The sequence below is a fragment of the Argiope bruennichi genome, chromosome 2 (assembly GCF_947563725.1).
Source record: "Argiope bruennichi chromosome 2, qqArgBrue1.1, whole genome shotgun sequence".
NCBI classification, from domain to species: Eukaryota; Metazoa; Arthropoda; class Arachnida; order Araneae; family Araneidae; genus Argiope; species Argiope bruennichi.
The window spans coordinates 104,030,121-104,056,481 of record NC_079152.1 but is presented as its reverse complement, the minus strand read 5'-3'; the positions used below and the strand labels follow the sequence as shown (position 1 = coordinate 104,056,481).

Below are 26,361 nucleotides of genomic sequence, written 5' to 3'. Positions count from 1 at the left end.
ATTGCTAGGAAATAGCCGTTATCGTTAAGATTCACTTTGGTCTTTTGATGATTCTTCACATTTTAGAACTCACTGTGACATTTTTTTTTTTTTTTTTGTTACAAGTGTCTGTGAAAACACGATAACTGGAAAAGAGTTAAATGATATGTAAGTGATTTTTACACCGAAATGCAGATTTTTTTAAAACCAAATTTTGTGCGAGATTCATCTAGGCAAAATGCAACTCCATTTGTGTTTAACACCATAAATCAAAAAAAAAACAATGAACTACATAGATTAAATCTATTGTTTTATTACTAGAATTACAGGTTTATATAAAATTTTATAAAAAATTAACCAAAAGGTAGATTATCTGTTTGCAGTTAATCCACATTTTTGTGACTAAAGTAACTAAAAACATAATAATCAAGGTAAATGGTCTTAAGAGCAAAGCTGAGATCCTGTTACCAAATTTTAGACCCAACTGGCCAATGGAAAGAAGTCCAAAATGCATCTTTTGATTCTCCTAACCTACCATGAAGATAAATACGAAAATGCAACGTATTTTGTAAATATAATAGAAAGTCGAGGGGAGGTTTACTGGTTTGAATTGACATATAATCAGAAAGGTTGTTAAAGAATTATTTCAGCAGTTTGCTTATATATTTACTACAGGAATTTCATGAAGGTGGAAAATGGCGTTGTTGTTATCAAAATTCCAAAAAAGAAAAAGGCGGAAAAAAAAGTTATTCTTCATGGGAGAAAAGACAGTAAAATCTATCAACCATATGCATTAAACATTCCGATACAATTCTTCAGAATTCTTTTTTTATGCCGTATCTCAGAAAGTATCAATTAATTAGTTTCAAATAAGCATTTCTTTCGCATTCTTAACTAAGTCATTTTTTTTAAAGGAGCCTGTCTCCGCCAGAGATTTAAAGAAGAAAGTCTTTTTACCTGCTCAGATAAAATAGAGATGGAAAAAAAATGAAAACACGAGAATAAAAAAATAACTTAATTAATACATTTAAATTAATTTTTCATTTTAAAGAACAGACATTTCTGCACTGGAATAAGTAAAATACAATTAGAATCTCATTAATAGTCGGAATCGAAAAGGATTAGCAAAAGAAAATATTTTTTTCTCCCTTTTCGTATAAAATATTTCACACACCATCATCGTTTTATTTCATTTTTATATGTATATGCAGATGATGCACAGAACAAAATGATACTCGCAAAAGCAGTTAAAAAAGCAACGATTTCAACTATATTCCTCATTTTTTTTCTTTTTCTTTTTCCAACTCAAAAATATTCAGTCTTATTAACATTTTAGTCAAAAGAATAAGAATTCTGGATTCTTTTCCGTAATAATATAGTACGCGTATTTAATTCCTTTCAACCACAGCGGAGCAAAACGAAAAAAAATGGTAAAAAAAAAAGGAATAAAAAGAAATGAAAAAATGCAGCCATTTAAAATACGCATATTTTTGGTTTGATGAAGTATTTTGAAACACATTCTTCTGATAATTCTTCCTTCCTTTTTTTTTTTATCATTGCCTTTTTTATATCCCCCTCTTATTTCCACAGTCGGTGTAAACTTTCAAAGATACCCAAGTGCACAATATGAAAAGGGGGAAGCAAAAACTAAAAGGAAAGAAGGGAAAAAAAAAAGGATCCTTATTTAATTCTTTGATAATCTTTTAGGAAAGAATTTTCCTTTGGTTAAATAAAAGACATTACATGTTATAGTCTGAATATTTTTACTTTCTAAAAAAAAAATAAATAAAGAATGAAATCAGTAACTGGAGTATTTTTTTTAATCTTCCAGAGTTATTAAGAAAGTGCCATTTGCCTATCTTATTGAAAAAGTCCCCCCCCCCTCCAATTTTGCACACATAGATATGAAGTGATGATTCAGGCAGAGGAAAAATGGTATAAAGTTATCGATGAAACTGAAAGCTGGTGTGGAATGATGAAACATCATTGACGTTATTTCCACCATGAAGTGTATCCGTTTCGAAATTTGAATCAATCGAACTAAAAATTAAAAGCACCATAATGCAGCACTTTTTTTTAAATTTTTTAAATAAATTTATTTCAAATACTGCTTGTGTCAAATTTAAGTTCAAATTTTAAAAAAATGTCTTCTCGCAATAATAATATATAAGAAATGAGATTATTAATAGAGGATAATTTCAGTTGAGACCATAATTATGAAGATTATTCAAAAAGAAAGGCCCAATTACTTATAAAACATAAACCATCACAGATTTTTTCAAAACAATTTTTTTTATTTAATTCCTTATTCGTTTCTTTCTTTCTACATAGTTTGGATATATCTTTAAACATCTGTCATCTGATCTGCAAGTTTGTGTACGTCTAAGTCATACAAGTCTATCCCCTGTGAGGATAAGTAATCTTTAATTGTTTCTTTTACCTCGTTATCTATGGCTAAGCGCTTGCCTATTGAAAAACTCCTTTAGGTAATGGAACAAGTGAAAATCTCCTAGAGCCAAGTCTGGACTGTACGGCAAGTTGTTAATCTGTTTCCATCCAAAAGTTCTGATTAGATTTTGAGTGTGAATGGCAGAATAGGATCTGACATTGTCATGCAACAACTACATTCGAGACGTCAGAGGGCCACGTCGCCTATTCTATATTGCATACTGAAATTTAGTCAGGATAGAGGAGTCAGCAACTGCATTTATTATTTTCCCTTGCTGCACAAATTCGACTAACAAGATTCCACATCTATCCTAACACACGGTTGCCATAATCTTGTGTGCTGTGACTGTCTGCTTAGTCTTGACTATGACTGTTGATGTTGTGTGATGCTATTCAATTCACTGACTTTTAGAATTTGGTGTCTAGTGAGAAATCCATGTCTCGTACTTTGTGACAATGTTCTTTCAAAATTGATCACCCTCCTACCGAAATTGGTCTAAAAAAATCAAGAGCACTCGTTCTTTTCATTTGGTGTTGATTAGTAAGCAGCTAGGAAACCCAATGTGCGCACTAATTTACGAAATTGCAAACTTTTAGAAACAATTTTGTGCTTAGTTGTTCTACTCATATTCGGAAATTCCACTGCTAAAATGTGAATCGTTGATCATTACAAATCTTTTCGTCCGCGTCGTTGATCAAATTTTCTGTAATCACTTTACTAATGGTCAGTCTGATCGCTGTTCAACATGAGCATTTTTTCATCTTTCCTTGAAAAGTTCTCACTCATTTACGTATTTTGCTGTCACTCACCGCATTGCGAATAAACACCTCACTTATATTTCCATGAATTTCAGAAGCTGAAATGTTCTTTGCAGTCAAAAACCGAAACACTCGCCGTATTTTACCGTCGGCGAACTTATAAACATTTTGAACTTGTACAGTAAATAGCACACTGCAATAATGCCAATGCCAATGGCGTCATTTGACGAGTAAAGCAACCCGGGAGTCGAAGTGCATGAACATTTCAAGGTTCGCGAGACATTCAATTAGCTACAATGTATCAATTTATTAAAACAGTCATGCATTTTATAAGATTTACATTAGTTGATGCTCAGAAATTCGATTTAGAGAAATGATTAGTGTCAACTTCCTTAGTTACTTATTTCTCCAATTTCAAAGGAAGGCATTTTGTTTTGTTGTCCTTTCTTTTCAGATGTTCCTTCAAAGCGAAATGTAATACTAACAGCATAGGAAATATAATGATAAATGAAATAAAGAAAAAGGTATTTCGTCCTGTTTGAAATCGCAAAATTTGTTTTTGTTTAATAAGCTCCCGAATCCACACAAAATCTATTTTTTTCTCTTTCACCTTTTACTATTATATGAAAATATCTCAGTGTCTTCATGATGACAAATTACTTTATAAATGATGTGACCTTTTTTTTTTTCTCTCTTGTTATAAAAAAATTCTTCTCGATAGGAAAGAGAATGAATTTCAGTATTTAAAAATACTGGAAACTATGATCGAGGGTATTTATAAACAGCACCGAATTTAAGTTCAAAATGCACGCAACAACGATATGCTTCTTCAATGCCATAATTTATAGAGATTTTGGGCACGGGATATGAAGAAAAATTCCAACCAAAAATTTGCCCAATGTATACGCAAACTATCTTGCTTTTTTTAAAGAACATTTTAAACAGGTAATCATGAACGTTGTGTTTTATCTTTTGCTTGACGTAGTATTCTGATGATGATTAGATGTGTACCAAAAGTGGCGTTACGTCGATAAAAAGCCTGTAATTAAAATTAAAAAATAGAATTTATATAGCTGTCAAAAGACTAGACATTCAAAAAAAAATATTTCATACGCCTGGGTACTAGATGAAAAAGAAGCTAAAGACAGCCAAAGATAAGACGCAATATAGCCAAATGGAGCTCTTGTACCAATAACTCCCAAAAAATTAACTATATAAACGTTTCAAAATGTTATAAATTAAAAACCGCAGTTCTGCGTAATTTAACGTAAATATACTTGAAGCCAAAGATTTTATTACGTGGGGAGAAAAAATTCGCTTCAAAAAAGGATGGACAGTATATTGAATCTTTTTGGAAAAATCTACAAGTGTTTTTTCGCAAGGATATTTACTGTTATATTGCCAAAAATGTTGTTGCTGTTTTTAATTACTTCAATGTACAGAGTTGTTCATGTTATTTTTTTACAATTAAATTATCATTTTCCTCTAAACAGATTGTTTTCTTTTTTATTAACAACTTGCTTGTATTTGATTTTATAAGATACTTTCCTCTAAAATAATTTTTGCTTAAGGATGTTTTTTACTATGACTCATACAGCTCTAATTATTAATAATTTTTCCTTCATCAAACAAAATTTCATTGTTTTAATTGTAGTGAGTTCAAATAGAAGTCACTCTAATCTCACTTTCAAGTATTTCGAAATCGCAAACTTAATTACAGTCATCCTGTGTATAAATACCCATAATAGTGAAAATAAAACCTTTTAAAACTCAGTATTATGAGTTATTTGAATAATTAATAAAAGACAGCCAATGCATTATTGAAGCTACGAAGCTTAATCTTACAAAATATCTGGCAAGATATCCTAAAATATTAAGCGAGAAAACTGCATTAAATGTGCCTTATTACCATACACTTAGACATAGACATAAAAAGAAAACTTTCATAAAAATCTACAAAATCCAAAAAGGTAGATATCCGCAGCAAGCACAAGCCACAGAAATCGTTGTCAACTCGCACCACTTTTGCCCATACAGCCTCTCCATTTTGTCACATACCTTTTAAAGGCGGCTAATTGAAAAACTCTGGGCAGAATTAATCAAGGTTATTCCAGTGGAGACAATGTTCGCCAATTAATGTGGAAAAAGGATTTGTTTCCATCGGCCGCCCAATTAAAACTGATCAAAGATAATGCACTTAGGAATAGCTTCTCTGCCTTTCACTAATGAACAAAAAGTCCACTCCCCCATACTTCTCTCCAGCTCAAATGAATAACCAGAGAAGGGGAAAAAAATCAACCGTATTTCATTAATATTAAAAATTGCAGTCATATATGCATGGAAAATACAGCGCCACTCATTTTTTCCAATTTTCGTAATTTTTTTCTTTTTTTCATCTAGGCGCTGTCTTTAATTTGGAAGATTCTTTTTTATAATCGTGCACGGAGTTTCGCATTTAATCAACATACTAACTCATTTTCTTTGAGCCCTTTTCTCCTGCCCATCCCTCCCCCTCATCCCATCCACCATTCGACTTAATTTACAGGCTCTACCTTCTAATCTGGTCTCGCTAAATAAAAAGGGAAAAATATTCTCTCTCTTCTTTGGCGAAGGGGGAATGGATGTAAGGTTGGCGAAATTGTCTAATTAATTTCAAAGTTAAATTTTTATCGCAAATTTTATGTTTTGCGCGTTAATTTAATAAGTTTATTTTTGCGAGAAGCTTTTTATCATTTATTATCGTTATTATTTTTTTTTATTCCATCCCTAGGAAATTTTTTTCTCCCTCTAGTTACTTCTCTCTCTTTCTCTCTTATGCGAAAATTGCTCATTCGAAAATTTTCCCGAACCAACCTTATTCTCCACTGCTGGATACAAATTAAAAGAGAGCCAAAGCATTTTCTTTGATTAAAGATTTCCAACAAGGAGAAAGAGAGAGAGAGAGAGAGAGAGAGAGAGAGAGAGAGAGAGAGAGAGAGAAATTTTAATTTTAAACCATATTAAGTTGGGACAAAAGATCTTTGCTTGCTTTTTTTTTTTAAACCGTTCCGTTTAAGAGCGGAATTTCATTAGCCACATTCATTAGCACGTCCGGTAACGCAAAAACCAATTTCCGAGAATGATTATTAAGAGAAAAGGATTTTTTTCCGCACCCCACTCAGGCTAGTTTTTAAAAAGGAATCATTTTGTCCTTTAATATGTTTTTAAGAAAAGTAGCTCCGGCATGAAAAGTTGTACATTAAAGGCCTCGTCTATTTATGTTCCAGCCTTTTCGGTCAATTATACTAATTAATATACTCTCCATCTACGAGTGTCTACATGCAAGATGACTCTTATTACTGTTTTTGTCGACATTTAAAAAAATGACACTTTTCCCGAGAATGTTGATGAGCTTTGAAGAAAATTTAATTACTTCAGTTGTCTCAAGATAACGCCTTATGTTCTTCACTTGAAGATAGCAGTTAACTGGCTAATTACATATTGGGTAGCTGCAGGTCCCTACTTTTGGAACCTTTAAGCCTATCCGAATGTAAAAGAATACATTTACTTGGGAAAAATGGGTTCCAATTCCAATACTCAGAAAAAATTTGGCAAGATGATTATAGTTGTTTTATTGATAGATGGATATTCAGCAAAATTAAACCAAAATTATTTATCAAAAGATAATTGCTGTGCTAACAACTCTTTTTTGTTTGTTTATTTGTATTTACACTGACAGTTCAGTTCCTTCATGTGTCGTGACTCTATTTTGAAACGTATTCATCGAATGTAAGGGTAAGTGGATGTTGTAACGTTCCGCCAGTCCAGAACACCCTTTTTCAGTGGGTGCGGGTATGATTTGGTGATATAGTGTTTTAAAAAAACACATCTTCTATCTATACTTATATAAAGCTCAATGCGCGTGTGTGTGTTGGCGCTCTACAGGTCAGACCGTTCGACTTACAGCTACCAAATTTGGCACATGCATACCTTGGAAATCGGAAATGTGCACCTGGGATCCCTTTTTTGAATTTTTAATTAGAATTTTAATTACTAATTAAAAACTAACTTTCCCGCCAAAAATCTTTTCATTTCCCCACCGCCAAATGAGTAAGGCTTCGGTTTTTTTTTCACGCTAAAGAGGATAAGGTTAACAAATTTTCCACCGATTATTTCAAACGATTCTGTTTATTTTCTTAATGTTTGATGCATTTAAAATCAAGCATTGTTAATTAATCGATCTTTCAGATTCATTCTGAAGTACTTTTGAATAAAAATAAAATAGAAGAAAGGAAATTAAAAATTTCTAATCTGCATAGCGTTACCCCAACTTTAGTAGAAAATTCACGCATTTGCGTTACCGTAACTGGCGTTGAAAATTCACGCATGTGCATTGTGTTCTGATCGTTGACAACTGTTTTCAACGGATACGGACTTGGTTTTGAAGGCCTAATATGTTTTCGACAGATCATTTCAAACGATTCTGTTTATTTTTTTAGTGTTTGATACATTTAAAACGAAACATTGTTAATTAATCGATCTGTTCATGATGAATCTGAGAAAGTTTTGTTGACAAATTCTTGAGATATTATATAAATTAAGAAAAATATTCTTTAGTGCCCACAAGGTGTAAATACTCAGCGACTCTATTTTCAGTACTCATATTTTAAAAAAATCCTTCGTTAAAAAAATCCTGATTAAACTGCAATATATTAATTGCAGTTTAATCATTTCCACTTTAATTTAAAGCATAAATTGTACGGGAGCTAACTGAAAATTAGAGAGATACATATTATGTTATGGCTGAAGGCCTTTATAACATTATGAGTGAATTATATGACTATTAAAATTTGAAGTTTTAAAATATTTTAATGAAGAAGCAATTAAAATGGGAGTTCCATAAAATATTCAATTATTAAAATTTTAATGTGCATTAAGATTGGCGAACCTGCTGGTCGCCAAAGGCGGCTAGTATTAAATAAAAGGGGAAATTTTCCGAATTTCATGATTTTGCACAGGATTTGTTTATGATTAATATATTTATGTGAGTGAATAATTTAGAAGTATTTTGGGAATTTACCAAGCATTTAGTTATTATTTTGTTCTAAGAATAAGAGGCAGCATTTATTTTATTTCGAACAGAATATACTGTAAAACAATTGTCGGTAGGGAAGATATAGTGGCTTTGTCTGTATTTAATTAAATATACAAGGTGCGTCTTAAGTTTTTATACAAATAAGGAAAGAAGTGACGAATCCTTTTTGCTTTTTAAAAAAGTGGACAAATTGAAAAGACGTGCCATTAACAGATTGACATTATTCCGTCGTCAATACGTGCTACTGTCCTTCATGCAGCGCGTACTTTTGATTTATGCTTATTGTGAACTTAACGACAAATTACACAGCTGTAAAGCAAACATATATTACGCCGTATTTGAAAAATACAATAAATGTCTTTGAAATACGATAGGCTTTTTTTGTAATAATTTAGATCGACTCTTGAATCTGGAGGTATATTCAGTCATGAGTTGTTTAGAACAAAGTAGGAAATTTTAGAAAAAGAAAGGAAAAAAAAAAAGATTTTGAGCAAATTTTTATACCAGAAAAGATGCTTACCTGGAAAATAGAGGCTCCGTACGGCGTCCTCCAGGCATTGAGGAGGTTGTCTTTTCCCGTCGAAACAAACCACTTGCCACAGGACGCGAACTTTAACGACAAAACACAACTCTCATGCAGATGCAGTTGGTACTTGTCCGGTTTACTGCAGTGCAACACTTCGACGTTACTGCTCTCCATTCTGAAATGAAACGATTTGAAATTTTCACTTTCTGTCAAAAAGCCTAGTTTAGATACTTAAACCCTAAATATGAAGCAATGAACTTCTGCTCTAACCGCTCAAGATGCCAAATCAAACATGCTATTTTAATGTTCAGTTACCATAGTGCTTTTCACTGGCTATATCAGGAGAAAAACATTTCTTTAAACTGAAACAATAAATGCCGGGGGAAAAAAAACCAGCGGATGTGGTCTCCACAAAACCTTCTTTCATACTCTCTAATAAAAGTGTTATTCCAGAAAACGCATCGCAATGATTGGCGAACAATAGTTACGAAATATTAACTTTTGGCGTGAACTTACAATTTTTATTGCATTTATCGTGTAATCCTTGACGGTTTATTTGGCGATTAATCCCTGACATGCAGTTAATAGTATTCGAAAATAGAATTTGTATTTAGGATGCGTTTTTTCCAACATATTGAAACAAAAAATTGACACAGAATCCCACATAAAATTTAATATATTTAAGACATTGCGCCTTTGAGTTATCGCATTTACATGTTTCCGAAATACAGACCGACAGATGGTTAATCTCTTATTGGATTTGGTACAAAATTTGAAAGGTATCTAGACTACAATGCTAATTCTGCGTATTGAATTTTATCTATCTAGATCGCTTTGTTTTGTAACTATTGCGTTAAATTACTTTTATAGTTACAGCTTGCGTTAAATTACTTTTACCTTAAATTTTTGAATAGCCAGACAGACAATCGAATGAGCGAATTTTGCTCAGTTTGACAAAAATCTACAATTTGGTATAATACCCGTATATCGAATTTCAATCATCTAGATCAAAGTGTTTTTGATTTATCACTGTCGCAGATAGACAGAAAGACGGATTATACTGCGTTTTTCGAATTTATGGAGGCCTAAAACACGGGGATTCGTCAAAATCTCGAGTTCGCATGTTTTAGCGATTACTATACTTTATACTAGGCATACGAGAAAGTAAAAAAGTTTAGCTTTTGAGGTAACTCACAAATAAGAACAAAATATTTCAAGATCGCTTCTAAGGTAGCTCAAAAATAATTCCGTCTTTCGGGTTTCATCATTTGAACAGATAAAAAAAAAGTATAATTTTTTCATAAACTTTACCAAATAAAAACGTTTAAATATATTGTAATAGAAATTTGCAAAATATTTGAATAAAAATATATTCAAATTAACACAAATTATCAAATTAATGTGATAAGCGAAGTTTAATAATTAAGCTACTAATTTCTGTTGCGTTTCATGATTTAACAACTTTGGAAATCGCGGTTAAAAAAAATGGATGCTTTATGCATTGAATTCTTAGAATAAATGAGAGGATGTTTTTTCTTCATAAATCAATTGCTTAGTAATTGAAATTTTCCGCATCCCGTATAGATTTAAAGACTAATATGTTGATTCCAGAGTTTGCTGTTAGAGGATATAGGAAGCGATCTCATCAAATAATACAACCCTTTTATGATATTGCATTAATAGTTATCGGCATTCGTAAGTAAAAAAATGAGAGAGGACTTCAGTAAATATTTTGAATATCTGCAAGCTTCGAAATAGAAAATGGAATTTTCTATTTATTCATAAATTTTCAACTGACCGACGTTCACCATTTGTAGTCATATAGTCGCAAGTAAGGATTCGAAAGTAACCCATTTTCCATTTTAAACTTTACAGCAATAAATTTTAACTGAGAAACACTTACCCAACTGCCAGCCACTCTCCTGTAGGACAATATCCCAGAGAAAATATTTGCGACGTAAAATCGTGTTGCTGTAACTGGCGACCCTGGAAAGAAGATACATCGATATTTAAGAAAACGATTTCTGTCTTACAAGTGTTTTAGAGACATATCTCTAAAAGATCATAGAGATTTTATTAATGGAAGGCTAAATTAAATATAAGAAATTAATTAAATATTAATGTGATATTTATCAACGTTTAAGTCGATGTCTTCATACATGGTGGAAGCTTTTCCCATTTGTCATTTTACAGAATACCAAGATCTCTTTTTTTGAAATAAAAAATTGTCAGCACTTTGCTCAGTAAAAAGTGAGTGGACAGCAGCCAATCTTCTAAAGAGAAGATTGCCTGCTGTCCACTCATGTGCAGTATGTAACATTGTGGTCATATGAGTGAAATTAGATCACGATACTGTCACCTCATTTATTTGAAACCCGAGTATGAATACACCGATAGAAGAATCCAGCATGAACTAATAGCAATCAATCTTCACTTTTTTTCTTTACTTATTGGAAAGGGTCGCAGTAGTTGAGATAAATCGAAGGGTCTCCACAGAATGCGGGTACAGTGAAATTCACACTAAATACCTGGATTGATTGTTGGAGAAAATTAGGTTAGTGCTCAACAACCAAGGACCAGAATCTTATTTGAAATCTTGCAATCAATAACCGTTTGAGTTTCAAAGTCCAGGAACAACTTTCTTGCATTCTGAATTTCATTCCGTCCATCTTTTTGGACGCATTATAGATATCTTAAAACGCACCTCGCTTTTCCATAAGACATGCAAGACGCAATTTTTCAAACAAACCTTCATTCATGGACTAAAGATAAGGTGCAGACAATAGTTAAGTCCTCAGTTGTCCTTTAAACTGTATGGGGCTTTTATTTATTTTCATTACAATAAGCGATTCTCTTTGATATTCAGTAAACCGACAAGTTACGAATGCACATGCCAATTTTATCACAAGTAAAATGAAATAAACATGCTTCATTTTGCTTACCTCTCTAAGATCCCAAGATCGGACTGTGTTGTCGAGCCCACCGGTCCACAGTTTTGTACCATCACTGGATATATCTATGCAGCTTGCACCATCTGTGTGACCTTGGAATTGCCTACAAATAAATACATGATTGTATTGCATTGCACTGTTTTAACTAAAAGCTTTGGATTGCGTCGAGATTTATTACTTTATTATTGCGTTTAAATAAAGATTTATTACTACTGAATTAATATAAAAAAAGCAAATATGAAAATTAATATAAATACATATATTTTGTTCGTCTAGTATTTTTAATGATTCATAGATTTATTTAAATTTAATAAAATAAATTAGATAAAAATTCGAATTTTCTTTTTATGAAAAGGATTGGATCTTATTCTAGCTTATAAAGATTATTATTATCCTTAATGAAAAACATTCTCCGCTTTGATATTATTAGATTTACTAAGCTATAGAAATATTTTGATTTATATAAAGAATTGCTAAAACTATAAGGTGACGACATTTGTTTGATTTAATTATTTTCAAAAGAATCCCTTTTCAACTAATACTATTAAAATCCTTGAATGTTGTTTGGATTTAAGAAGATTGTATTTATCAATCACGCATACTATTTATACATTCCCAAAGTTTTCTAGAAGCTTGAATTTTGGACTTCTGTAAAATAATCTTAAGTCTAAAAATGTATTTTATAAGTCTAGTACATTGAAAATGATTCTTCTTTCCAGAGGCTATCCGGAATGTCAATGATGTCAATTGATGTGATCAACTCTGACCACGTATGTCAGATAACATCGATTTACCTTAGGCTATCCAGTGATATAACGTTTTTTACAAGCTGTAAAATGAGGAATGGATTTGAAGATTAAATTACCCCTGCGCATTTGACGTGTATTACGTGGCCATGAATTTATTCCATTTTTGGTGGACGGCTTAAGTATTCTAATTTTTTGAAGCTATGTATCACGTTGTGCAACACATATCCTATCTCAATTCTTGATTTTTTTTTCTAATCAAAAAAGATTATTTATCCTTTCAGCTAAACAAACAGACTTACGTCGCCAATTGCAATTAATTTTTGCTTGTGATTATATGGAACTATTTCACATTTTGTGATCCATCGAAAAGCAAGTATCAAGAAGGTGAATGTTACCTGACTAGATTCTGGTTATGTAGGTCCCAAACTGCGATATTACCGTCGCTGCAACAACTGAAGCACACTTTGGAATCGGGGCTTATGGCCAGAGCGTAGCAAGCAGGGGCACTCGACGTCAGTTCCGCTTTGATGCGTGGTGTTGGCTGTATAAATGTACCAGTTTATAGAACATTTTATTTATTAAAAACATGTTATTCCTTGAAAAATCTGCATTTACTATGTTAAAACCAGAAATAGTCCTACAAAGATACAGCAAATAAAGAAATGATTAGATACAATAAATTAGTTAATGTGTAAGTAGCAATAATTTTTCAACCTTGAAAGAGGTTTGGTAGGTACGTATTTATATTTAATTTTTAAAAACACTTCCATTAATTAAGGACTGTTTTAAAGATGTTTGGAAGTTGGACTCTTCTTCTTTCAAATAAAAAGGTTTTTTTTTTTTTTTTTTTTTTTTTTTTTTAAGTTACAATTAGATCTAATTTTGTAACTAAGCCATCCGACCATTATAAATACATGAAATGGCAGCTAAATCAGAAAAACGCTATGAAATTAAGCCCGAATTTCTGCTTATTATGGCTTATAAAGTAATTTTCTTCTTCTTTTTTTTATTTGACCATTCATTCTTTTAAAACTTTTTTTGCACAAAATCACTTGCTACTTTTAATCTCTAGTTACATAAAATGCTTGCGAATATATCCAAATATTATTGAAACTAAGCGGATTGTTATTTATACAAACATATTATAGAGCAGTGTGACAAAATTGCATGGAATAATCGAAATGTAATTTCTACATTGGCTAAGACACGATAGTTTAAAAAAAAATGCTGATAATTTTTTTTAATAATAAACTTTTCAGGAATGATTCCTAAAATAAAAACCACAATTTAATAAAAAAATGCTAAGGTACAAAAAAATTTGAATCAGTTATCAGGTTATGGAAAATTATTTTACGGGTACGTGTATCTTAGAGCCTTATGGATGAATTTTATGCCCCGTGATTACCAATGAGAATTTTTGCACAAATTTATTCTTTCGTTATTAAAGTAATACTTATTTTAATCATTAAATTGATTTAAAAAAATTAGTTTTTTTAGATGTGACATGTGTAATATTAATATTATATGAATTTCTCTAATATTATTTGATATCATTATTTGAATTCATTTCCTTAATGTAATTATTAATAATATAGTATTATTGGATAGAAGTTAATTTATAAAATTATAAGAAATTTTCTTTATTTTTTTTAAATTAGAAAATATAAATAAGTGAATACGTTTTCTACCATTTTAAACTTTACATTTCAGTGTTTTACAAAATTACCCTAAATAAAATGTGATTACAATAATTTCATCTTTTACATCACCAGAAAATTGTTTTTTTTTTCATAGACACTCCATATTCTTTTTTTATAAGATGTTATCTATAAACTACTTAAATAGAATTTCAATTATCCGATGCAAAGAAAGTCGATATCATATGAATGAAAAATAGTAAGAGAGAAGACGGATGTATTTTCAATAAAATGTCAAATGAAACGACATATTTTATTATATGCTGTATTCCATGATGAACTAAACTGCTAATCCAACTAAATAATCATTGAAACCAAAATTCGTAAAAAACAGCTTTAAAATGAATTTGTTTCCAAGGGGGTGGTAAGTAAATTGATACAAATCTATACTTATCATTTGTTATGTTTAGTCATAAAATAAAAAACACCATGTTCGTACTTGATGTTATGATTTTTTTGGGTGTATCTACAACATGCAATTCATTCATGTGAGTTCCTCTTAATATTATTGACCTCACTGACTATTTTTCAAGAGGTCGCTCCTAAGATTGTTTACAAGATGATATTTCATCGGTCATCATTTTACCCAGTTCATATTCATATACACTCATTCATTCATGAACAAAAAATTAACAACAATCACTACCATAGCAGACTAATCGACTTAGAGTCATTATTAACACTCATGCATGGAAACAAATGATCTCGGCGTCTTACCAACAGAGAATTACTTTATCACCCCTACACAGTGAAAATGAAAACGCTGAATGCTTTTCAAGATTTATATTTTTTTTAATGACTCAGAATCTAAGCCATTTAAAATGGAATATCAGAAAACAAACTATTGAGTGCACATTTCCTTGTATGTCCAATAAAAAATATATATATACTGCAAATAAGCCTTAATAATAATTAAGCTGGTGCTAGTCATTATCTCTATAATTCAATTAACGATTTTAAACACTTTTGTGGTTGAAGTGATAAAAAAAAATGAGTAAGCAACCGTTAGCTGCTATCACTTTCTTAGGACACCACAAAACTCATTAAGCTCATTAAGGGTCGGCTCATTAAGTAAGTTGGTAGTCGGCCCCTGTGCGAGATTGGAAGATGTCGCACAATCTCGAAGCTATTGCTCCCCATTAGCTCGCTAATGAGTATTTTAATCGCCGGATTAAAAATACCCTTTTACTCTAATTAAAGCAATTAATCCGCGCCAGGGTGAAAAAATTTCTTCTTTTTGCCTGCCGCCTTTTCTCTTCTCTTCATTTCATTTAAGACAAGCTTTTTATTTAATTAAACGTTTACACTTTGTCGAGCATTATTCGAAAAAGAGGTTTTCTCGCACCTGCCCCTCCCTCCCATTTCCGGTTTTTCCCTTCCTCCCCTCTTTTTCGTTCCTTTTTGTTTGATGTGGCAAATTTTCACCGCGAAATTTTCTGCGCGCGTAAATCCGTTGCGCGTGCGCTAAAGCGTAAAAAGCAGTGGAGAGTAAACAGTAATTAATCAAATAATCGTCACGTTTTTATTTCTGATCATTAGGGGGTGCTTCAGAAAAAAATAACGAAATGAAAGCGCGAAGCAGAAATAGAAGTACTTTTTACAACACAAGGATTTATTTGCACATGGAGGAAAGGCAGGATGTCATTTTGTAACATTTTACGACCGCTTTTTTTTTAAACCCTTTTTCGTTTTCCAGCGGTTTAACTTCAGCAACGTTGATTTACTACTTAATTACAACTTAGTGGTTAGTAATTTACTAAATTTTGATACTCGTTTTCTAGTCTACTTGGTCCTTAAAAAAGTGATTAACAATCTTAAAAAAGGCATAGCAAAAATGAAATGCAAGCAATCTTTTTTTTTTTTTTTTCTTCTTCTTCTGGTGACTAGCAATTTGCAAAACTAATCTGTTTGATGAGTTCATTTAAATTTAATTGATGGTAAAAGACTTTTTATAGGAAATTACACAAACACGCATACAAAAAAAGTTTTTCACTTTTTGTTTTAAAGGCGGAAAAACCAACGCTTTCACGTTTCAGAGCCATAGCAATAAAATCATGTAAAAAGTTATTTAATTCAAGTATCAATGCGTGAAAAGATGTAATATCACATATAAGGATGCTTTAAAACTTAAATTAAATGTTGGTATTTAATGATTATCATTTCAGTCAGGTTAGAAAAGATATCGTATCGATTAACATCGTATTAATTTTAAAGGAACTTATTCTCGTACTATTTACATATTAATAATATTATTAAAACTATATGTTAAATTATAATATTGTAACGGTTACATAACTCTATTACCTCTCTTTTGATGCAACAGATGGCGTTGCCTTATTAACATCAAAATATATTTCCCATGATTCTTCTTGGGGATCATTATTAGATTGTAATCTAAATGAGTTTTGTATTTTTTTTGTGTTCGTGTTTATTTTGCCTTGTGAAATGTGGAACTTAGAAAATAATTAAATAATTGTTCCTGAAACTCATCTATCATTTTCATCTACCTCATAATAAAATTATAAAGAGTCTCGCCCCTCTACAATATAAATTATTATTAACAGCACATATCAATAATATATGAAAACATTAAAAAATAAAATTCGAATAAAACATATATTAATATTAATTTGCGAAAACGCGCGAGCATTTGTCACAGATTAATGTTTAAGTTATTACAAACTAAGGAAAGAGTCTTGTTCACCACTACTAATAAAAATACTAACATTTGGTATGAATTGAGATGGGATAGTCTGCGCTGAGATATGACTTGGTGAATACATAAATAACCGCAACACAATTGATCATCTACATATTTGCCCTTTTAAAATATTATATGTCAATATTAATTAAAAATGTTAATGTTAATGAAATAAATTTAATTATTTTCAAAGAGATAAGTAATAAATATTATTTAGGAAACATTATTAAAGCAACAGAAAATAAAAAGCATTTTTCATTTTCATACTTTAAAAAAATTCCTTTTTGCTTTATAGAATGCATCCGAACATTTTACAATCACAGCTAAAACATTTTTATCTTTCATAAAAACTCCATTAATTATATTTCATGTATTATTATGATTGCACAAATTTTGCGATGTCTTTTTGTTATAAATTCGTTTAATGCAGAAAATAAATACATATGAAATTTTTTCAAGTTTGATTTGAAGAAAATAACTTAAATTAGAAATAAATGTTAGTTTAAGAATATTTTTCATATCAATAATAATAAAAAATATTATGAAACTTACCGTTCCTAAGTCCCATATGCATATCGTACTAGCCTCACCTCCAACAATGAGAGTCCTGCCATCTGGTAGAAGCTTGCAAGATCGAATGTAATTATCTCTTTGCTAGAAGCAAAGGAAGTTCATTTAAATATTATATACATAATTATTTAAATTTAAATTATTTACATATTTCTTTTTAAATTATTTAATAAAGATAAAACTCATTCTCAATTCTGAAAAGAATTAACTAATTATTTCATATACTGCACAAATTAAACTATTTAATAAAGCTAAAACTCAGGTTCAGTTCTGAAAAGAATTAATTAATTATTTCATATACTGCATAAATAAAATTATTTAATAAATCTAAAACTCAGGTTCAATTCTGAAAAGAATTATATATTGCACAAATTAAATTATTTACAATAAACTGATTCTGTGTGCTAACAGAGACAATATGTTATTAAATCAGAACACATAAGCAGAAAGAATTAAAATTCGGAAAGTCACTGCATTAAAAAAAATCTTTTATGGAAACAAAAAATCACGAAATCAGAAAATATTTTATTTCTATAAAATAATATTTTCATAATATTAATACTATGTTAAATATACAAATACATATTATGTAAATGATTACAAACGAAAATAAGTAAATTAATCAAAGAAGGAAAAAAAAGTACATAAAATTGGGCAGACAATTATTTACTATGAAATGTCCCATTCAAGTGTATATAAATAGGACCAAAAATAAATAGTTATTTTATTTTTTAAAACACTTATATAATTGCATGTCATTTACAATAAATTATTTTAGCACATAAAATGCAACTACTCTTATTATTGTCTTTTAAAATTATCGATAAATAATTTTCATTATTTCAAAAATACAACGAACAAAAATTTGTCTAGCTCTATTTTCTCTTTTCTTTCAGTTCTTTCGGCAAAAGTTACGTAAAAACTTTTTCGCCATTTTATTATTAAAAGTTTTAGACAAACTTTGAAGTATCACTATTTTTACAATAATCAAAAATATTTTTTTTTTTACAATATTCAAAGTAACAAAGAAGTAAAATATCAGTCTTGATTATTGACCATTTGCATATTAAATGTAAATTCAGATATTTCAAAATAATTAAAACAAAAGACAGTATTTTAAATAAAAGCGCATTTAAATGATCTTCTAACTCAGATAAAAGCAAGAAACTGAAGAAAATTTCTGAAGGATGATAATCGATGCAGGAATTCCTCCAGTGAAGCCAATTTAGCATTGGCTTACATTTAAAACGCTTTCAGACAAGTATCCGACAAGGTCATTATCTGTCTGGAAAGGTTTTAAGATTACAAATGGAGTCTGAGACACAATTAAGTCGTCTAAATGCAGCGTCAATGAAAGTAAAACAGGCACGCTCCATTAGAAAGTTCTCTCCTTCGACTGTACGGATTCGTAATAAATACCATAATTAGCATTTTTATAGTAGTAAAAAATATAATATAGAAAATAGTAAAAATTAGCACAGTTCAATTTAAATTATTCATTTGAAAAGTAAAATAAATTAAATTTCCAAATTAATTTATATACATTTTCATTAAAAAAGTAGATATTATTGATGGAACTAAGAAACTTCTAAATGCAGCGTCAATGAAAGTAAAACAAGCGCGCTCACATAGAAATTTCACTCTTTCGACTGTTAAAATTCACGATAAATACCAAAATTAGCATTTTCTGGAATAGAAAAATAATAAAAGATAGTACAATTCAATTTTAATTATTCATTTAAAAAGTATAATGAATTACACTTTCAACTAATTTTTATGTTATTTAAAAAATAGATATTACTGATGGAAATAATAAACTTCTAAATGCCGGGTTAATGAAAATAAAACCGGCTCACACAGAAATTTTTTAAATTTTACTCTTTCGACTGTTCAGATTCGTGATAAATATCGAAATTAGTATTTTTGCAGTATAGAAAAATAGTAAAAAAATAGCTTAGTTCATTAGCAAAATGCTGGCTAAAAAATTTCCAAAGTCTTGTTTTTTTAAACAGATTTAAAACGAATAAAAAATTCAGACATAATGAGCACAGATATTTTTGTAAGAACATACTATCTTTTAACACAAGATCTCTTCGAAATTTTTCGGACTTGACGGAAATTGAACAGACATCAAGATCATCAAATAAATAAATAAAAACGAAGAAAAAAAAAGCAGCAGCAGTTCTTTTGGAGTAAGCATGTCTTGAAAAGAGACGGGGAAAAGGATAGCATCAACACATGCCGTAATCTTTCCGATGACAAATCACCTGCCAAAATACTTATGTCAAAGCAAGAGCGAAAAATGAGATTCTGGCCAGAAATGCAATATCTTCCGATACAAAAGAATATCACTCATTCGATGAGATAATAAATTACGGGGAAAAAAGAAATGGGCTCGAGATTCAACTTTTATGATCAGCTCTGCGCTAACAAGATCCGGATCGCCAAACATCAAAGAAATACACAGGTCATTAATGTGCGAAATGATCCATCTGTATTTTAAACATTGATAACTTTAATCCAAATCCAAGGTGAGAAATGAAAATATGTTCTGCAACTAAATAAAAATATGAAATATATTATGTTCGATTTACAACTAAGTAAAGTTTTCCTCTGATATAATTGATTTAATTTTAAAACAGAGATTTTATGGCAAAATTTCGAGGTGACTGTAAAAGGTGCTTTTTTTTTAAAGAAATTTTTTTAATTTTTTTTTGCCAGAATTGATATAAGTATTTGGAAAACCAAGCTTCGTTCTGCAGTTTCTTTCTTTCATTTTTTTTTTTTTTTTTTTTGTAAAATTGTGGTTTTTGGAGCAAATATTTGGATATGGTAATGTTACTTGTATGACAAGTTGATTGGTTAACCCAGTAATTGCCCTGTTGCTATTGGATGTGAGCCGAATATATTCGTATTCGGATAATGTCATATAGCGCAATCTCACTAAATTTTGAGGTACTAGTAGGTTATCATCCTATGGCGCTATATAAACATTGTCAGCAGATAGAAAAAAAAAGTCTAATAGTTAGTTATAAAAATAATTTTTTTTGTGTGTGTGTGTATGTGTGTGCGTGTGCGTAAAATCGCGTTTTTTTCATTAAAGGCACCTATATAGATAAATTTACAAAGAAAAACCTTATCTAAATCTAAAATTTAATCCAAATAGTTAGAGACGTTTCCGAGATGCACGAAATAAGTTATTATATATATATAAGAATTGCTCGTTTAAAATTATGATTTTGAAGAACAAGTAAAATGCCACGAAAATATGATAATTTTTCATTTTCTTTACGTTTATATTGGGTTATCTAATAAAATTATAGCTATATGAAGCTGTTAATAATGATACGGATTTCCTTAAATTCCTCTTTTCTACTATCTCCTTCCACTTTCGTAGAATTAAGTTTAAATGAAATTTACATAATTAAAAATCAAATAGTATGAAGAAATTCAGAATCAAAGAACTTTGTAAGTAATAAGTTTTTATCGTGAAATGCGGGTTCGAAATGCCTAATTACGCTATTGTGAAAATTTAATTAAAATCTAAAAACTCTTGTGCTGTTTATAAATCATTTGCCATTTATTATTCCTTTTATGTCAGGGTAGTAAAGGACAAAAAAAAGTCACTATTTGCTTTGATGGTCGTATGATAAAAAAAAATTGTATAATTTATATAAAAAAAAAACAATTTAAAATAGCAGTTAACTAGATTAATGTTTCCATAAAGCAATGCATTTGAAGAATTTTAATAACTATTTTGTAAATTCTAAAAAAATGTTTTATTTCAGCAAGGAAAGTATTGATACGGAAGTGTTATGCTACACAAAGATGTTTGCTAATTGCGGATTCAAAGCCATATCGCCTCAGTTCGCACAAACAGTGTCGTAGCGACACAGAGGACTGTAGTTGGTACAAAGAGCATCGTAGCGACACAGAGGTCTGCAATCGGTGCCAAAAGTGTTGTAGCGGCAGACAAGCACGCCACAAATATCGTTCTTGGGGAAAGGAAAGCAGCAAAGTTAAGATTATAGCATTTTTTCTGTTTCACTTTATAAAGCCAAATGTCACAAATATAGATGAAAAAATAACAGTTTTCCGTTGTCCTTTACCCCTGTTATGGCCACTGAGTACAAAAAATTTTTAAAGAAAAAATATAATAAACAAAGTGGCTCATCCCTATGTCCACTTTTTTTAAAACAATACAGAATGATGCTTATATAGAATAGAGTTTAACATTTTTACCACTTTCTGAAAGTTAAAAATTTGTACTGAGTTTGTAAAATTAAATTATTTTAAATACCTCCCCCCCCCCACCATTTTTATACTCACCAAGGTGACGAAAACCAACCAATTTCGGTGTGATTGAACAAGAGAGTAACAGGAGTTCAGTAAAAAGTCTTCTAAATTTTACATAAGATCAATGCGAAGATGCAAAATTTTCTCAGCAACAGGCCCAGCAAACAAAATTTTAAAAATAGATTACATTAGAAAGGATGGAAAAAAAAAAAAAACTTACCAAGCACACTAATTCGGAGACAGCAGTTTTACTACCTGGTTGGCTAATATCCCACACTTTCACACATCCCTAAAAAAAAAGAAAATAGCATATTAACAACAACAATAAAATAAAAAAAAGAATGCAACGGGGTGACTAAAATTTAAGAAAACAGGAAGAAAATCTATTCGAGTTATAGCAGAAATAATGGCATACCGAGAATGGTATCCGGGTTATAATTTTGGGCTCTCTCAAATATTTCATTTCAAAGAGTGACATAAAAGCACAAATGTTTTGTCCCAATGAATCAAGAGTGGTACTTGGTACCAATACCCTTCCCCTCCCAGTACAATATCACAGAGCAGAAATCAACATAACATTAATTGTATTGTATCTTGAAACTCGTTTAAAAATTAAGATAAGGTCTATCTACTAGAATAATGTTATATTTGGCAGATGAATTAAAAAAAAAAAATATATTTTCATATAATATTTATCAACCGAAACATAAAATAAGCTACATTTTATTTCTTGCAGAATAATCGCTATAACGATTATTTGTTTTTTTTCAAATATTATGAAATTATAAAACAAAAATTCAGAAAGTATCCATAGTATAGTTATGAAATATAGTAAAATATGGGAAAAATACATAATTTTATTTGCTTATGTTGTTGAGCTGACTACCCAATATAGACCTTTAAATTTGAATCCAAATATGTTACCGGATAATGCGATAAAGAATTTGAAAGTTTTAACATCAGTTTTCCGCATTTAAATAAAAATCTTTTTACTGAGAGGAAAACTTGCAGGCACTAAAACGAAGTACAAAATGAGTTATAAAACATAATGAGAGCCCAATTATATTAGGAGTTAAATTTTTAAGTTTGATTTTGGAAAAATTAATCGATTTTTTTGGAGTCAAAAAATTTTAGAGAGAATAACAGATAAAATTTTCAGACCAATATCTGATTTATTCTTTTTTTTAAGAAATCGGTACACTGGAAAAAATTAATCGTTGAAAAATGCATTTAAGTGTTTTTCTATCAATTAGAATCCTCAAAAAAAAAAAAAAAAAAAAAAAAAAAAAACTAAGAGCGTTATTTTATGATCTTAAACGCTATCATAATGATTCATTTTCAGAAAAAAAATGAAAATTAAATTTGAAGTTAATATTTTGTTCCAATTATTAATCTTAAATTCATGCAAAGTTCCTTTTATTATTCATAAATAAATATGCATAAATAAATCGACATCCTCACCAGCAGAAATATATTGATAACAGAAAATAAATCCACTGAAAATGACATTAATACCCTATTCGCTAAGACTTCGAAAACTTCAACTCGTAATCTCAGCTTTGCTCAAAGGTAAACACCGATTTACGATATAGAGGATGAAACAGTAATTATGCTCATCACATTTCTTAAAAGCTGTTTGGTAAAAAGTTTCCACAGCAATGCATACGAAGATGCAACATGTTTGGCAATAGCCCTTTTGAATTTCTTTTAAGCACAAATTCTAGCAATCGCAGAGAGGAACTTCTGAAGTCTCTTTATTTGAGATGTTTCGAAGCAGGAAAGCGGCACTGGAGGACAGAAACGAAGTTTCAAGAAGACCTCTCCAGTCTTCTGAAGTCTTTTCAGAAAGAAGCTTCAAGCACATAGGAGAAGGGTGTTTTGAATAGTAGCCCCTCGAAAGTCCTGCGTGCACCGTAAAAACGACACTTTTCCGCAGAAGGTAACGCCAGAGAAGTTTTTCAAGGCTTTAAGAAACACTTTCTAGTTTCTACTTCAGAATAAAAAAGTGCATGAAGTAAAGGAAAAGGGAAAAAAATGAATGTGTCTTTTTTTATGCGACCACTAATGCAGGTAATTTAATCACTATGTGCAGCACTTTCAGATGGCTGTAATATTAACTTTTCACTTTTTTTATACATGAGAGTGGATAACAAAAAAAGTTCTCTATGATTAAATTGAATAAAAAAGTAGTCTTAGAGCAAGGTAAGCATAATCAAATTACATGTCGGGGTGAAGTTTGTTTCCTTTCCAAAAATAAAAAAAAGCAGGGAAGTGTAAGGAAAAAAAAAATACATCTTCACTGACACTTTTTTTCTTTGAAAAACCATGTGAAAAAATGCAGCAATTTGATTTGGTTATTCTTTATGTTCTGAAGATGATGTACCTTGGTTTAAGGAAGAAAAACGTTGCTCTGCTAATGTGAGGCAAAGGTCACCCTCCAACTCCATTTTATAAAAAAATAATTGTTTTAGGTAATCATTTTTAAAAGCATTTTCTAAAAATAAATTTTAATATAAATTTTTTTGTACATTTCGTGTACCGGATATTAAAAATAATTATAATAGTCCCGGATAAAAAATAATTTTAAAAATCTCATTGATTTCAAACATTATTTTTAAATTTATTAAACAATTAATGTTAAATAGAATTTTAATTTTGAAAAAAATAGTTTAATTTCTTCTACGTAGCACAGTATTTGTTTCTTTGATTACTTATTACTTATTCTGCGGGAGTAGTATCCCCGGAATTTTCTCGCATATTCTCCAATAAAGACCTTACCCCCCTCCTCCTCCTCCAGCATAAATTTGAACTTCTTGGGACAGGTCAAACCATGGTTAAGATAAATAGATCTTTCACGTGAATCTAGCAATTATAATGAATCCATTGTACGAATATGTATTTTGCGCCCCCCTTTTTTTTTTCTTTCGCTGACTTTTGAAAACAAAATTAGACACCAATCATTGCGTTTACATGCATTTGAAAATATAGATAGACAGATGGTCGACCCATTCTATAAAAGATTTGATCCAAAATTCGTTAAGAATCTACATTTTAGATGCTAAACTTAAATACTAAATTGTATTTATGAAGCTCTATAAGTTCTGAAGTTATTTAACTCACTTGTATTTGAACAACTGAACAGATAGACTTCCTCTGAATGGATGTCGTTCAAAATTTGACATAAATCTACAAAATTGATCATAATTCCATATACTACTATGAATTTCATTCGTCTAGCTCAAAGTGATTTTGAGTTATGATGCTCAAAGACAGACATAATACTGAAAATGTGTTTTTAAATCGGGAAAGTCTAAGTTTCGTTAAAATCTCGAGTTCGAATTTTTTGACCATAACACGAGAAAGTAAAAAGTACACAAATGCGAACACACACCGTGGCAGATAACTGAAAGATGCAGTCGTATTCATCTTGATCTTCAGCAAGATAAAAGGCACATTGTGACGGCCCTCGTAGATTAGCAAAGATGAAAGACTTAAATTTAGCCCAGCACCTCTCCCACCCATTTAACAACTCGCTGTTTACACAAAGGATGTAAATGGGACGCCCGACGATGACGCATGAACTCCCATAATCTATTATCCGATTCAGCGACATGGAAGTCCTATAAAAAGAATACTCCTGGAAAGATATCCATCTGTTAGGAGCATAACCCGGTGATTACGACACGCATTTCTACAGCGTCTGTTATGTTTGGCTCTCGGCTCCCGGGAGGGGTTTGCCAAAAGCTATTTGTCTAGGATCTAAATGCGGGTCTTCAAGAACACGGGCTCGGCTAAATTAACACGTTTTTCTAAGTGACGCGCTGCTTTCTGACAATCATTTGCACATGATTCGTCTCTGACTGCGGATTGGTAAAATAAACCCCCGTGTGGACTCTTTTTTTCTTTCTTTTTCTTTCAACGGTGAGGCTTCTCACTATCTTCCATCTTTATCCACGGTTGAAAAGGAAACGGTTTCATTTGTATGAATAGCTTTAATTCTTAATGGAAGGCGATGATGAAAGAGGGCCCAGAAAAACAAGTTAACTAAATATCCATAGTTTAAAATGAAACGGTATATCTGAGGTTTTTCTTTGAGAACATGATTTATGGTTTGGCGTCAGATCTTAAAGTAGATGCCAAATGATGATACCGTGATTTTTTTTTCTTCTTAAGTATAAAACACACACAAAATAATAATAAAAAAAATAACATGGATCATGAATGCATGAATAAGTGGAAATGTATCAAATAGAAATTCTGTATCTGGATGGAAGTGAAAAAAGCAGCATACATAATTTTTTTAAACTTTCATCTGATCTGTAATACTATTGATTAAAAAATTAATTGCTAAATTTAACGCATTTAAGTCGGTGTTAGTTTCAAAACTTTGAATTCGATGTAAGTAACAAAATAAAATAAAAATAAATAAATAATAATAAAAGAAATTCCTTTCCCTTGATGCAAGATAAAAAAAGAAATTACTTCCAACAGCCGACTGCTTCCAATAGGGTCCCCGAAACTAAGGCGACCCGCGCCAGAACGCTGAATCAAAACAAAATCAAATATCGGTTCAATTTTTAGATAATTAAATTAAAAAAAAATTTTCGTGTT

At 30.6% G+C, this 26,361-nt stretch overlaps 1 protein-coding gene across 5 annotated transcripts in view; it reads right to left on the bottom strand.

Annotated features, from left to right (window-relative positions):
• Nucleotides 1-26,361, bottom strand: part of LOC129962123 (transducin-like enhancer protein 4) — a 334,765-nt gene that overhangs the window by 8,609 nt on the left and 299,795 nt on the right. For all 5 annotated transcript variants that reach the window (XM_056075858.1, XM_056075861.1, XM_056075862.1 and 2 more), the window contains 6 exons: nt 21,971-22,039; nt 17,437-17,538; nt 12,882-13,027; nt 11,729-11,840; nt 10,690-10,772; nt 8,781-8,961 (listed from right to left, as the gene is read on the bottom strand). In XM_056075858.1, coding sequence (XP_055931833.1) covers nt 8,781-8,961; nt 10,690-10,772; nt 11,729-11,840; nt 12,882-13,027; nt 17,437-17,538; nt 21,971-22,039 — 693 coding nt within the window. The remainder of the gene's footprint in view (nt 1-8,780; nt 8,962-10,689; nt 10,773-11,728; nt 11,841-12,881; nt 13,028-17,436; nt 17,539-21,970; nt 22,040-26,361) is intronic.